This window comes from Pediculus humanus, genomic scaffold, assembly GCF_000006295.1.
Source record: "Pediculus humanus corporis 1103172108216 genomic scaffold, whole genome shotgun sequence".
NCBI lineage: Eukaryota > Metazoa > Arthropoda > Insecta > Psocodea > Pediculidae > Pediculus > Pediculus humanus.
In genome coordinates, this window is record NW_002987786.1 from 59968 (window position 1) to 76037 (window position 16070).

At 25.3% G+C, this 16070-nt stretch overlaps 1 protein-coding gene across 1 annotated transcript; it reads left to right on the top strand.

Moving 5' to 3' along the window:
- Positions 1-3813: 3813 nt before the first annotated feature.
- Positions 3814-4734, top strand: Phum_PHUM447130 (uncharacterized protein; the record flags this gene model as incomplete). Its single annotated transcript, XM_002429625.1, has 3 exons — positions 3814-3868; positions 3974-4126; positions 4694-4734. 3 exons carry the CDS (start codon positions 3814-3816, stop codon positions 4732-4734), a joined length of 249 nt encoding a protein of 82 aa, XP_002429670.1.
- Between the last annotated feature and the right edge of the window lie 11336 nt (positions 4735-16070).

Sequence of the window (16070 nt, forward strand, 5' to 3'; positions counted from 1 at the left end):
ACGCTCTCCGCACTCTTCTATACCTTCTTGCGGCAGCGGAGGAGGCGGAGGGGGCTGCCTCCTCCCTTTCCCTTCACCACGTGGAAAATAAAATTTTTTATTTCAACATTATTCGAAGATGGAGAGAGAGAAAATTATAAGCGTTAGGCGGGTAGGCGGCGGGGGGCGGCGGTTATGGAAAAAAAGAGAAAATTCGAGTTTAATTTAATTGGCGAAGTTTATTTTATATACAAAGTTAAAATTAACTTAGAAATATTATTTATTTTTTTTATGCAAAAAAAAAAAGTTTTTTTTTAATTTTTTTTTTTTTAAATTTAAAATATGCATCGGGAATATGTAAAATACATATTATTATTATTATTATTATTATTATTATTATTATTATTATTAGGTTTAATAATAATTTTTGTTTGTGTGTGTGGGTGTGTGTTTGCATCAATGATTTTTGTGTTTATTATAACATGAAATACAAAATAAATGAAAAAAATAAAAAAACGCGAATCGGTCGTAAAAAATAAAAAACAAAAACTTTTATTACGGTATTAATTTCGTAACAAATAAATAATTACGGGTAATTATTATTAATATGTAATAATATAAATATTTTTAATAAATAATTAATTAATTTTTTTTTTTAATAATAATAATAATAACGGTTGAGAGTTTTATAAAAACATAAGTTTAAATGGTAATTTACCGGTGGAGTAGGAGGAGGAGGAGGGATAAAAAGGAGAAGAGAAAACGAGAATGAGAAGGAGGTGGGAGAGCAAGTGGAAGGGGAAAGAACGAGAAGGAGGAGGATTAAAGAGGAGGAGGGAGAAAAAGGAGAGGAGAGAATGAAAAGGAGAATGAATGAGGAGGAGAGTGAATGAGGAGGAGGAGGGTGAATGAGAAGGTGGAGGGGTAGAATGAGGTGGGGGGAAAGAGGAGGGGAGAGAACTATGAAGTAAAATAAAATAAAAAAAATTTATTTTCGAGAAAGAGATCAAAACTTTTCTTTATTTTTATTTTTTTTAATTTTTAATTTTTTTTTTTTAACGAGGAGGAAATTTGAAATCGGAAAATTTTCAACTGGAAAATGTAAAGTTTTTTTTTTTTTAAAGTAAAATTGACAAAGGGAAACTGGAAAAGACTTTCTTTGGATGCCATTTTATTTCTTCTTTTTCTGTCATTCCTTTTTAAAATAAACAAATTCACTTTTTAAAATTTGAAATGACTTTTTCTCCTTTTTCTGTTTTTCTTTTTTTTCTTTTTCTTTTTCGTAATCGAGATACAAATTTTTATTTTTTCTTTTTCTCCAGTACAAAAAAAAAATAAGGAAAAGTTTTTTTTTTCCTTATGTGTCTCTGATACATTTTCTAAGCTTTCAGCTAAAAAAAAAAAATTTCTGACATTTTCAAGCTGAATTTGATATTAAAAAAAAAATATTATTATTATTATCAATTTTCTTTTTTTTTTATCTCTTTTCATATTCTCCATAATAATCCCCCCTCTCCCTCTCTCTTCAGACAGAAAAGTAATAATAATAATTATTTTTTATTTATTTACACCTGGATAAACATTCAATTTTTTTTTTTTCACGACCCGGAGTCGTAATCGTACCTGACTGGAGAAAGAAAAAAAGGTCAAAGGATTATGGGATGATATCGATATGATATATAATATATTTTCTTTTCCAACATTTTTTTTTTTTTTGGAGGTATTCATTGATTATTTTACGCATAAACGTGCTCGAAGCGTAAAGGGTAAATTTTCCTTTTTTTCTCCTTTTTCGTTTTTTCCCTCCTTTTTTCCTTTTTTCCTTTTTCTTTTTCATCTTTTAATCCTTTGTGTTCTTTTTTTTTTTCTCCAGCAAAGCTATCAATTTTATATTTTTATCGATATATAAACGCGTCGTGCACTCGTAACGTCTACAAAGGAAAATTTGAAACCATTTTTACTTTTTTTAAAATTCTTTTTCAAAAAAAAAACTTTCCTTTTTTTCCTTTTACCAAATCAAGTGAATGAATGAATTATGAGTTTAAAAAAGTTTCGCGCACGCGCACACACACGCACGGGAATTTAAAAAAAAAAAAAAATTTTTCAACTTTCGCTGAATTTTTTTTTTTTTTAAAAAACGTTTCTAAAAATTTTATACAAACAAATCATCTTCAATTGTTTTCCCCTCGACAAACAATCAATTTACCGACGATAGGAAAAACGAATAATAATAATAATAATAATCGTAATTTTTTTTTCGAACAACGCTCTCGAATTCGACGCTTGATTTATCATCAATTTTTATACTTTTTCTTTTTTTAAAAATAAATAATAATAATAATAATGATAAGTAATCGTTTGTCGTAATCATCATCATTATTATTATTATTATTATTATTAATATAAAAAATTAACAATGAGATTACGTAACACGCGGAAAAACGCAGGATTTATAAATAAAAAAGGAAAAAAAAATTTTCTCGTATGATAAAATAATTAAAAAATTTAAATTATATTTTCAAAATTACGACGATGATGATGATGATGATGATGACGATTTAAAAGCAGACGAAAAATAAATATTTATAAATTAAATTAATTTCCCTTCCTCCCCCTCCGCCTCCCCCCTCGATTATCTCGTTTCATTCATTCATAAAAATTTTTCTATAACAAAAAAAAAAAATTCCTTTTTATGTCACCGTAAATTCAAAAGGTTTTTAATAATAATAATAATAATAATAATAATAACAAAAAGATAACAACGTTTATTATTATTATTATTATTATCATTAATTAACTTAATTCTGATTTTATTATTATTATTATTATTATTATTAAATATTAATGACGTAAATAAAAAGAAAAAAACGTGTGACGTCAAGTATCATTTAATTCAAAATAAATTCGAGAGAAAAAGAAAAAAAGGGAGGAAGAGGAGGAAAATGGGGGGGGGGAAATTGAGGGGGAAAAAAAAAGTTTCTTTTCACTTTATCAATGGTGGAAAAAATAAAAACAATTTACGGGAAAATAATGAGCTGGAGATTTAAAGAGAGGGAGAAAAAAAAAGGTTGTAGCTTAATGAGACGAGAAAGGAAAATTTTCTCGTAAACTTGTTCTAAACCATCCACCATTTTATTTCTAATCAATTTCTATAATCGTGTTTCTTTTTTTTTTCAAATTTTAATTTACGAAAAATTAAAAATAATGATGATGATGATGATGATGATGATAATAATAATAATAATCACGATGATGACAACGATGACGATGACGATAATTTTTTTTATTTCGGATTCCTGAAAATTTGCCTCGGGTCAGGTTTTATTTTGTTATTATAAAAAAAAAAGATAAATTTATTATTATTATTATTATCATCATCGTCATTGCCCCCTTTTCATCATTATCATCATCATCATAATTGTGAATATTTTGATTGGATGTTTGTTTGTCGCGAATAAGAAAAAAAAATCCCGGAAATCCTTTTCGAAAAAAAAAAAAAAATTATATTAATTTTTCAAACTTTTGTTGTGTGTGTGACGTCATAACGGAAACGACAGCAAAATAAAAAAACATTTTTTTTTCTTTTTTCGAGTTTATTTTTGCTACCGTCAAAAAAAAAAAAAAGTGAGTGAAGGAATTTTGAAATGTATATATATATTTTTTTCGTAACATTTTGATGGGGTTTCTTTATGAGGAGAGCAAAAAAAAAAAAAAGTGAAAAGAAAAAGAAGCAGAAGATAAAAAAAAAAAAACTCCATTACTTATTTTGAAAATCCCAAGATCATAAACCATTCGAATCATCGTCGTCGTCGTCGTCGTCGTCTACAACATTGCATGACGTGCAAAAGTCCGCCGAGAATTTATAACAGCAAAAAAAAAAAAAAAAAAAGTTAACACACTGGAATATGTAATGAGATTTCAAAATGTTAATGATAATAATAATAATAATAATAATAATAATAATAATAATCTTTTTTCTCTTTTTTTTAAATAGGAAATCGAGGACTGGAAGCTCCTTATGCGGTTGTTGCATTCGTTCATGGAGAATCATACGAATGGAATTCTGGAAATCCTTACGAAGGAACCGTTTTGACCAGTTACGGTCACGTGATTGTTGTCACTATCAATTATCGTTTGGGAATTTTGGGTGAGTTTTTATCATTTATATTTTTTTTTTTTTCTTATCCACCATTTTCTTTTTCTCTTTTTTTTTTTTCCTTTTGGAAATTTCCCAGTTGGACGATTCTATTGATTATAATGAAAATGAATCAATCGATTGACCTTTTTTTACTTTTCTTTTTCTTTTTAAATTTCTTTTTTCGAGTGGAAAAAAAAGAAAAAAAAGAAAAAGTACCTGATCGTGAGGTTTTGTCATTATTATCATTATTATTAATAAAAAAAAAAAAGGGTTGAAAAAGGTTTTTTTTTCTTCCTTTTTTTTTTCTTCTTATTACGTCACGATTGTTATTAATTTATCTCTGATAAATGATCGTGTAATTGGTTCTTTTACGTAAGTATAACGAGAAAAATCATCATTCATTTTCTTATTTTTTCCTGGAGAAAATTTTTAACATGGAGAAAAAATTTTTAACATGGAGAAAAAATTTTTACAAAATGGCGATTTTATAATTTACGTATGATGAAAATTTTTTTTGGTTTTTTTTTTACCTTCACATTCGTGAAAATTCGATTCGAAATCGTAAATTTATATCAGCACGGCACGAAAAAAAAGAGAAAGAGACAGAGAAAATATAACGCTGGAGATTACGATTACAAAATTTTACAATTAATCATCGATAGAAAGAGAGAGAGGGGGGAGGGGAAATGATAGGAAAATAATCACAACGAAAAAAAAAACTGAAAATCTGGAAAAATTTATTTACTTTTATTTTTTTTTAACTCATTTTCTATTTTAAAATTCGACGAAAAGAAATAATCTTATTTCTTATCAATTTTGATAAGCCGTAATAATAATAATAATAATAATAATAATAATTAACTTCCGCTACTGAATGTATATATAAAATAAATTTTGATGTTTCACTGAAGAGTCACGTTCATTTGTCTCATTTTTCTTTTGTCATTTGGCGACAAATTGTTTTTTCGACAAATGACTAATGTTTTCATGTTTTTTTGACAATCAGCTGTTAATATTATCATTATCATTATCATTACTATTATTATTATTATTATTTTCTATTAAATTAATGAAATTTTTGGCAAAAAAAAAAGTATTCTTAGTCGCAAAATAATTTATTCTTTTTTTTTGGGGGGGGGGCGGAATTTTTTTCTCTTTTTACCTTTGATAGTTACTATTATTATTATTATCATCTAAAAAACAAAAAAAAATTAATACACTTTAACAATAATAATAATAATAATAATTTTGTTTACCACAATTTGAAAACAAAGCGTGAGCCGATTTAAACGTAAATGATTAAATTTTTCGAGTGTAGTTTGGCATTTAACAAGGAAAATGAGAAAGAGAGAGAGAGAGGAAAGAGAGAGAGATAAAAAATACCGAAAGCGATGACGATAATAATGATGATGACTGAGAAAAAGTAATTAATTTGAAATTGAACTTTGTGTGCGTGTAGAAAACGTTAAACGATCAACAACAAACAAACAAGGAAACACCCATCGTATCAAAAGAAAAAAGTGTTAATAATTTTTAAACGTGGCGATAAGATAGTAAAAAAAAAAGAAAATATCGTGGAAGCATCAAAATAATTATCTCCTTTGTAAAAACGCGAGAAAGATAGCGGAAAAAAAAGAACAACCGGAAAAGTAAAGAATTGAATTTTTTTTAGGAATGGGAAAAAACTAAAAATAGAAAGACAAACAAAAATAGGGAAAAAGATAAAAACGAAAAACCATTTCGATATTTAATCGTAGCAAAGGGATTCGTTTTAAATATCAACAAGAGAAAACTGTTTTTATAAAACAGAAATTTCTGGAAAATTTTCCCGAAAAAAAAAAATTACAAAATGGATTATTTTCTTTTTCTTTTCTTTTTTACTCGTGTTTGTGCTTGTATAAACGCTTGTTATTGATACTCTTACGCAATACGTGCGTGTGAGTGTGTGTGCGTGCGTGCGTGTCACGAACCCTCCAAAAAAAAAAAGAAAATCGAAAAAATCTTCGATATTCGTACATTTAAGCGAATACGCAAACCAAATAATCATCATCCACCGCCTCCGCCGCCATTTTGATTTGTGTCGTCATACTTCTTTAAAACTATAATAGTAATAGTGGTAATATTAATTATAATCGCTCCGGAATATTTTAATATAATACGCGTAGAAAATGTTTAAAATCGGTTTTATTATTACTATTATCATTATTATTATTAATTAACTCATTAATAATATATGTGTATATATATATTTAAATAATATCACATATTAAAAACATTTATTAAAATTTATTAAATTAATTTACTTATATTTCCATATGTAATTCCTTGTAATATCCCTTGTTTTAAAATATCATTTATGTTGATTTATCATTTTCATTCGCGATGATGGGTTTTTTTAGGGAAAACCTTTTTTTACCCCCCCTTTCACCCTCCTCCACCCGTCTTCCCCGCTCACCCCCCGGGTGGATGGGAAAAATAATAATAATTATGATAATAAAATTTTCCGCGTTCTTTTTCATTTCCTTTCTCTTTCTTCCAATCTCTCTCTCTCTCTCTCTCTCTCTCTCTCTACACCACACACATTGCAAAAATTAATCGTTTAATTATATCGAATGTAATAGTAATAATAATAATAATTTTTTTTTCTTTCAAACGATAAATCGTTGTTAAATAATAAAATTTTCGCGAAAGGAAAAAGAGGGGAGAAAAACGTAACTAAAAAAAAAAAAAGTGCGCCATATTGAAAATCAACGATACGATTTGTTTACCTTTTCGCGTAAATTACAAAAACGTTCGTTTGTTGCTGTTAATTTAAAAACAAACAGACCCGCATGAATCGACGACAATCGAAAACAAAATTTCCTTTTTTTTTTATTTTATGTAATCAATTATTAATTACGTGAGAGTGCGTGAATGGAGAGGGGGAGGGGGGTAGGGGGTAGGGGATGAAAAAGAGGAAGGAAAATGGGGGAAAGGCAAAAGGAAAAATAATTAATAATTAATTTAATGTTAATAATATATGGAAAAATCTTTTGTGTAGAATTTTAGAAAAGAAAGAAAAAAAGAAAAAAAAAAATTTAAATAAATAAAAAATTATTTTTAGGGGATTTAAAAGAATGAGAATGAGAAATTCATTGTTTAACTTAATAATAATAATAATAATAATGGATACAATGGCGGGTGAGGGGGGTTTTTTATAGAAAATTTTCATTTCTATTGTATATGAGATATTTTAAACGAAGTTAAATTCGCGATATAATTTAAATTAAATTTCATTTTGAATGAAAAAAAAAAATAGAAAATAAATTAAATTTTAATAATTAAGAGAGTTTAACTTTAAGAATAACTACACACGGTTATTATGTATTTCTAGAATTTATAGAAAAGAACATTATGGAAAATTTTATTTGACGAAATCGTTTATTTGATTTTTTTTTTGCTAAAAAAGGGAAATAAAAATTTTCCTATTTTTGTACGTTGAAAGATTTAAAAAATATATATATATATATATATATATATATATATATATATATATATATATATATATTTTTTTTTTTGATGAATTAATGCAAAAAAAAAAAACAATAAAAGGGTTAATTATTCCAGTTTTGGAAATAAAAATAATGATGATGATGATGATTTTTACATGGAAAAATTTTTTATGGATATTATTCACGCGTGAACTCGAATAAAACAAAAAAAACCGACAAAATTTAATTTAAAAGTTTAAATTTTTTTTTTTTACATCCGCCTACTCACTCTCTCCAGTTTTCCATAAAAAAAAAAAAAATTTCTGGAAAAAATTTCGTGTAACAATAACTCGGGTAAAAAAAAATAACAAAAAAACTGGAAAAAAAAAAATTTGAAAACGTCATTGATATACGCAAAAAAAAGTAAATAAAATTTTTTTTTTTTAATAAAAAGTTTTTTTTTTACAGGTAAACCAGTTTTTTTTTTGTGGGGGGGGGAAGAGAGGTAGGAAGGGAGATGTAAGGGAACGAAAAAAGGGCGAAGGTTTAGAAAGAAAATTCGAAGAAATTTTATTTATACATTCAAGCGATAAAATCAAAAAAGAATTTAAATGATTACTGGGGGGGAAGGTAAAAAAAAAAAAAGGAAAAAAAATTTTTTTTGTTGGATTTGCCCGGTAATTTTTCTCGGTAAAATATCCCGTATAAAAAAAAGGCTTGTTAAGGGTTAAAAGGTTATTGTAGGGATGATCAAAAAGATTGTAAACAATTTTAGTCACGAATTTTGAGAGAACGAAAAAAAAAAACGAAGGGAAATGAAAGGGGAAAAAAAACAAAAAAAAAATTATGAAAAAAAAAAAAACCATTTTCCTACCGCCCCCCTTCCTTCCTCCCCACCCGATTTTATTTTTCCTAATACTCTCTCTCTCTCTCTCTTATAAATACTCGTATTATATAATTAAATTTATTTGAAACTTTAATTTTATTGTTTTTTTTTTATTTAAATTTATTCATTCGGTCGTATAGAAAATATATATTATTCATTTAAACAAATTTTCCAGAGAAAAACACGAAATTTTATATATAAATATATATAAAACATGCTTTTAAATAATATAAATATAAATTAAATTACGTAATATGTACGTCATTAAAAATTAAAAAGATTTTTTTTAAAAAAGAAATTTTCTGATTGGTCAATTTATAAAGAAAGTAATTTCTCATTGGCTCGATTTATATAAGTATTATTTTTCTATTGGTCGATTTATAAACAAAATAAATTTTCATTGGTTAATTTTTTTTTTTTAAATCATTTGAGATTTGTGAATTTATTAAATGGTATTAGTCGTAAATAAGCAAAGTATGGGTTAAATTGGTTTTTTAAAAAAAAAATTTTTTGGAAAAATTGACGACGGAATTCAAAAAAAAGGTAAATTTTTTCTTTTTTTTTTTTTAACGGTTCCAAATAGGAAAAAATTAATTACAGGTAAATATTTTAGTAGAATGGGGTGGGGGGGAGAAAAATAATTAAAAACGAAAGAAGAATTCGACGCCATTTTTTTTTTTTTTAAAGTGATATAAATTAAATTTTGTCGTTTCGCGTTATTTTTTGAATTCGGGTTCGTTTTTTTTTTCGGAAAAATATTAAATCGTAAATTATTCTATTATTATTATTATTATTATTTGCATTTCTTTCTATCGTACCTGTAATTTTTTTTTCATTATCTTTTTCAAAAAAAATTTTTTTTTTGAAAATAGATAAATTTTTAACCGAAAGAAAATAAATTTGTTTTTTTTTTTTCAAAGTTTAAAAAAAAATTCACGAAAGAAAAAAAAATGATAATAATAATAATAATAAAAAGGGTCGGTCGACCTCGTTTTTATATTAGTCAAAAAAAAAAAAAAATGGAAAAGAATAAATAATTTTAACATTTTTTTGTTTCCCACTTTTTTTTTTTTTTTTTTTTTTTAATTTACAATTTTCTCAAATAAATTTCTTTCAGTTTTAGAATTTTTTTTTAGAAAAAAAAAAGGAAACGAATTGTAAAAAAAAAAAAAAAAGAAAATATGTAGCGTAGCCGTTTTTTTTTCTGCAAAAAAAAAAAAGAAAAACTTTGAATGATGGTTAAAAATTTAAATATTGTTTGTTAATTAACAATTGAAACAAATAAAAGTGACGTGGAAGTAGTTATTTTTTTGTTTGTCATCGAATATGAAAAAAATTATTTTTGGAGTAAACCGGAATTTATGCAAAATGGTTGAAGAAGAAATTTCACGTTGACTCTTAACATTAAATTAATTTAAAATTGTAATTTGTCGAGAGTGAGAGAGAGAGAGAGATGTAGGACTTTTTACAACTCGTGTGAAACGTGTTTTCAAGCAGACGACGACAACGACACATAGATTTAATACGTTCGATTTAATTGCACGCAATGTTAATTCCATAGACGATGCAGAAATTGCATATATATATATCGTTTCCTTTCTGTCATTTATCTTCTATATATATTAAATAAATTTTACCACGCTTAACGAACGACTTTTATTTCAATATGTCTGACATTTTTTTTCCGTTACGACGTAAAAAAAAAGTTTTTATTTTTTTTTTTTTTTGAACAAAAACGTGTTTTTTTTCGCGTCATTCGAGTATTTTAACGTGTCACTATCCGAACGTTGTACAATTTTTTTTTTTTTAATTGCATTATATACGAAAAAAAAAAAACTAAAACAAATTATTATACTTTTTTTGTTGACCTTATGACCTTTACCGTATCGTAAATATTTTCGCTTGAATGATTAAATTACGTTTTTTTTTTTTTTAAAAAAAAAATAAAATAAAAATAAATTTGTCGAAAATGAAAAAAAAAAAAATTTTTTTAATGGATTTTGTGCTGGAGAAAAAAAAAAATTTTTTTTCTCCAGTTATCCGATTAAATAATGAAAAAAATGGTTATTGTTACACAAAATCATATAAAATTTTCTTTTTCAGACCTTTCTCTCTCTCTCTTCCCCCCTCTCTTTCAAGCTCATTCATTTTTAAATATTTATTATAACTTATTATTTAAATTACCTTTATCGATTCAATTTAAACAAATCAATATAATCAATACGTCGTCGAGAGTTTCATGTATTATTATTATTATTATTGTTATTATTATTCGTAACCACAAAATTTAATTTAAAAAATAAAAAAGGATTAAATATAATACAGGATCATTATTATTATTATTATTATTATTATTATTATTATTATTATTATTATTATTATTATTATTATTATTATCACTCATTTAAAGACGACGGAGATGTGGGAGAAGAATAAGAAGAAGAATAAGAAGACGAAATAAATTTTTTTATTTTTATTAAGAATATACTTCAGATCCATTTTATACCCTCTACCACTCATTTCATACCCTCTACCTTGTCATTTCATTTTGCCTCCTCCCCCACCTCCTACCCCTCGAATTTGATTTTCCAAAATATAATTAATATCGCAAAAAAAAATTTATTAAAAAAAAAAAAAAATTATAATTTTTACGACATTAACATTAAAATTTTTAGTATTATTATTATTCATTTCCGTTTACGGTTAAAAAAAAGTCACATTTAAAAAATGCCGATATATAAATAATTAAAGTAATTTTACACGTGTGTGCGTAAATATCTATTATACGTATATAGATTTTCTTTCTACCCGAGGGTTGGTTGATTTTAAGGGTTTAAAACCATTAAAATACCTAAAATTACATTTACGGTCTTAAATCTGACCGACGCGGAGGAAAACCGAAAACGGAAATGAGGGGGGATGTGAAGGAGGAGGGGCCGAACGATCGGAAGAGGAGAAGGGGCTGTGTCGGGATGAAAATGAGAAGGGGGAAACCTGGGTGGAACTCTGGAAGAAAGGGTGGCGTTTCAGGAAAATCTAAAGATTTATTTCGGATGATCGATAATTCAAATTTATAATGGAAAATTAAATTTTTCCATGAATTAAATTTACCTTATTAAAGACTTTTACTTGTTATACGCTATTAATAATGATAATAATAATGATAATAATAATCGATTTTTATCATGGATACGCATATAAATAAATTTATAGTTATAATTTTTTTTTTTTTAAATTAATTAATTATCATTTTTTAATTGTGGTCGGCCATAAAAAAATTCCCCCCGCCACCCCCCGACCCCCTCGTGTTCGTTAGGAAAAAAGAAAATTTTTTTCGTAAAGATCAATTAATGATTATCATCATCATTATTATTATTATTATGGCGAATTTAAAAACGGTCGATAATAAATTACGAGGGAGTAAAGAGTAAAAAAATAAAATAAAATAAATTATTTATTTAATTTTTATTTATTTATGCACGAAAATACTTGAGCGTAAAAAAAAATTAATAAATGATAATAATAATAATAATAATAATAAAAGATTTTATCATTTTTGTATAATTTATGGTAAAATTTTAAATGGAAAAAGGTTTTTTCCTCGAGATTGATGCGGTCACAACCGGGTAAATCGGAAGTTCATTTTGACATGACCTTTTTATATAAATCATTGAGAAACCTTATTGTGAGAAATTGTAGTAAACTAAATAAAATCGGATTTGTGGCTTCGAGCTATTATAGGACTTTATAAAAAAAGAGAAGAAAATAACTCTTAGGAATATGAGGGAATGAAAAAAAAAAAAAGAAAGAAAAAGAGAGAGAGAGAGAGAGAAAAGTTAAGTTTTCGATTAAATCATGATGAATGATCGATCGATCGATCGATACTTCACGTTAAAAAAAAAAAAAATAAAAATTTTTTTTACCCTATCTCGGTAAAAATTGTTTTAAAAATAATTTTTTTTTTATTAAGGCCCCCTCCTGACCCCCCCCTGTCCCCCTATAACAGCATTCTCTTGTTCATTTACTCTTAACTAGTTTTAAACATTTTTACTCAAATTTTTTTTTTTTTGATTAAAACTTTTACGTGATTTTACTTTTGCACTTTAATTTTTTTTTTTTTTTTTAAACAAAAAGAAAACAACAACAACAACAACAACAAACGACAAACAACGACAACGACAACAACCGTGAAAGGACGAAATAAAACAAAAATGAAAAGAAAATTAAAAAATTAAACTATATAAATTTTTTAAAATAAATAACAACAATATCAAAGAGTGAGAAAACTCTTGTGCGTATGAGAGAGAGAACGAGAAAGAAAAAAAGAGAGAGAGGGAGATGAAAGGAAAATCTGACACTGACAGTATATCAACGACTTGTTATAAATACCGACAACTTTTTTTTTATTATTGACAAAAAAAAAAAAAAATTAAAAAATTTTTTTTTTCAAAAACGTTAAAAATTAATTTCTTTTATTATTATTAATATTATTATTAATATTATCATTATTATTTTTCTCCAGGAACAAAGCAAGAATTCTTCGGTATTTAATTTCATAGTGAAAAAGTATAAAAAGGTTGAAAACCTTAAAATGTCGATGTCATTTTAATCATATCAAAATTCATTTTTCCTCTTCTCCTCCTCCTCCTCCTCCTTTCCTGCTTTTCCTCTCTCCCTCCACTCTTTTTCTTCTTCATCGTTCTCCAAAATTTCTCCTTCATTTCTCTCTCTCTCTCCCTCCCTTATCTCATTCTTAAGTTATTTTCACACGTGATTGGTGGTAAAAATTGAAAATTTTTTTTATTCACACATCGATCCATTATTATTAGTATTATTATTATTTTTCCAGTTGTATATTGTTATTATTATTATTATTATTCAAAACCATAGAATAAATAAATTTTAATTAAATTTCCAAACGAAAATTATTCGTTTACCTATTGTTACGTCACACAAAATTTTATTTCGTTAAATCAAAAACATAAACAAGAGAAATTTCAAAATTTCTTTACGTTTTAAGAAAATCTCATTTCTCTGGAGAAAATTTTTTTTCGAATCGGTTTCGACCTGGAAAAAACGTGTCAATAAATATCAATCCGGTGTAAGAAAAAGTTATAATACAAAATTATTGTATATTTCTAATTTAATTCTAATTATAACTAACCGGAAAGAAATTTTTCAAGATTATTCGATCCTTCTTTCCAGTTTCAATATTTTCACAACCTTTCACTTATACATTTAAAGGTTCGAAGTAAAAAGTAAAAGAAAAATTCTACTTCCGGTTTATTATTATTATTATTATTATTTAAAATAAAAATTCGATTTTTTAAAACGTTCGTAAAACAAAATAAAAATTTTTATACAGGTAACGAAAGGAAACGGAAAAAGGAAGTGGGAGGGTATCAGGGGGGAAAAGGAGGGAAAGAAAGAGAAAGGGGAAGAGGAGGGGCTTTAATGAAAACATTTTAAAAACCGGAAATCGATTAAAAATTTCCGTTAAAAAGGAAAAAAAAAAAATTTTATAAACGAGTTTTTTAAACATTAAAAACATTTATTCCAGCGTGACCGAAAAAAAAAAAATTTTTTTTTAATTTTTCTCCAGTTTTTTTTGAAAAAACTGGAATTAACGAATCGTTTAAACGTTTGTTAAAAGTTAATTAACCATATTTGACAAGTTTAGTTGAAATAAGAATGTCAAGTGTTTGACACAAAAATAAATTTTTTTTTTTTTCTTTATGAAAATAAAAAAAAAAAAAATTTTTTTTTTTTTTTTTTTATTATTCGAGCCAAAAATATAAAAAGTTTTTAATTAGTTTCAACTTACAAACGACATAATGAATTTTTTTTCTGCTTCTTCTTTTCCTTTTCCTTTTTTTTCCTTTTTTTTTTTTGCCAAAAGTTTGCGTGCAAAGGAAAAAAAAGAAAAAAAAGGAAAAAGATTTATTAATTAAACTTTAATTTTTACTTTGCGCGCTTTTTTTTTTATTTTGTTTTTTTTTGTTTCGAAACACCTTTGTGTAATAATATAATTAAAATAAAGAAAAATAAAAAATAAAAGTTTTTTTTTGATTTACGACGCGAAAAAATAAAAAAATAAAAAATAATAATAATAATAATAATAATAATAATAATAATAATAAAATTTTTTTATTTTTAAACAAATAATAAAAAAAGTCTCGCGCGCGCGTGCGCACACAAACACACAGAAAAAAAATCGTGCTTAGAATATTTTACCTTGTTTTTTTTTTCTTACCGAAATCAAATTAAATTTTTTTTTTTTTTTATTTAATGTTGGTCACACTGACAACAGTCGTACATCTTAATTTTCTTGCGTGATGGATAATTTAATTTTCTTGATTGAAAATAAGAAAAGAAAAAAATTTTCCTTTTTTTTCTTCTTTCTCAAAAAAAAAAAAAAAATTTTTCTTTTCTTTATTTTTGGTTTCCACCTTACTACATTTTTTTCTAAATTATTTATCCAGTTTATTTTCTCCAAAAATAAACAAATGATAATAATAATAACACTAATAATAATAATAATTGATTCTTAATAATAATAAATAAATTTTTAAAAAGAAATTTTAAGTTAAAAAATAAAAAACAATTTTTTATTTATTTTTCACTTGTTTCGTTTTTATTCGTCATTCGCTCATTCATTCATTTATTCATTCGCGTATTTCATATCAAAAAAAAAAATTTCGGCTTATCGTAACAAAATAATTCAATTAAATTAAAAAAAAAAGTCTCACATTTTCATTTTTTCTTTTTTTTTTTTTTAAAGAAAAAGACGAATTGTCGTTTTTTTTTTTTTTTTTTAATACGAAAAGGAGTGAGTGAAAAAGGACAGAAAATGAGTAAAGACAAAGAAAAAATGTAGAGCAGAAAGGGGAGTAGAAGGGAGGGGGAAAAAAAAAGTAAGCCCCCCTTTTTGTTAGTTTTCATTGTTATTTTTATGCGGCAATATTTTAAATTAAAAAAATTTTTTTTTTTTTTTGTCTTTAATAGGCTCGTATAAATTTTAATAAATCTTTATTTAGAGACGCCATTTTGTTTTTTATTTTTTTCATTATTTTAAAATCTTATAAAAAAAAAAAAAAGAAAAAAAAAAGAAAAGAAAATTTATAAAAAATGTTTTCCGGGCTCCGGAATATATTTAAATTCAAAAGAGGAAAATAAAAAAAAAAAAAAAAAAAACGCTAATTATGTTTCGTTCACGTTTTTTCATATTAAACGTTTATTACCCCTTCCCTTCCCCCACCATTTTTTTTTAACGCAACGCCCCGCCCACTCTTTTACCCCTACTCCTTTTATCCTTATTCGCATTTTTTAAAAATGGTGTGGGGGGAAGGAAAGAGGGGGAAGAGTTTTAAAAAAATTATATATTAATCGACTTAAAGTTTTTTTTTTTAAATTTATTTTTAGCGCCATTTTTTAAAACAATAAAGCAAACGACAAAAATTTTTTCAATTTTTCATTTTCTTATTTATTTATTCTTATGAAAATTTTAACGTGTTATTATTATTATTATGAAATTTTTTTTTTTATTTTCTTCTTGTTGCCGTCGTCCTCGTCGTCGTCGTTGAAAAACCGGAAATTT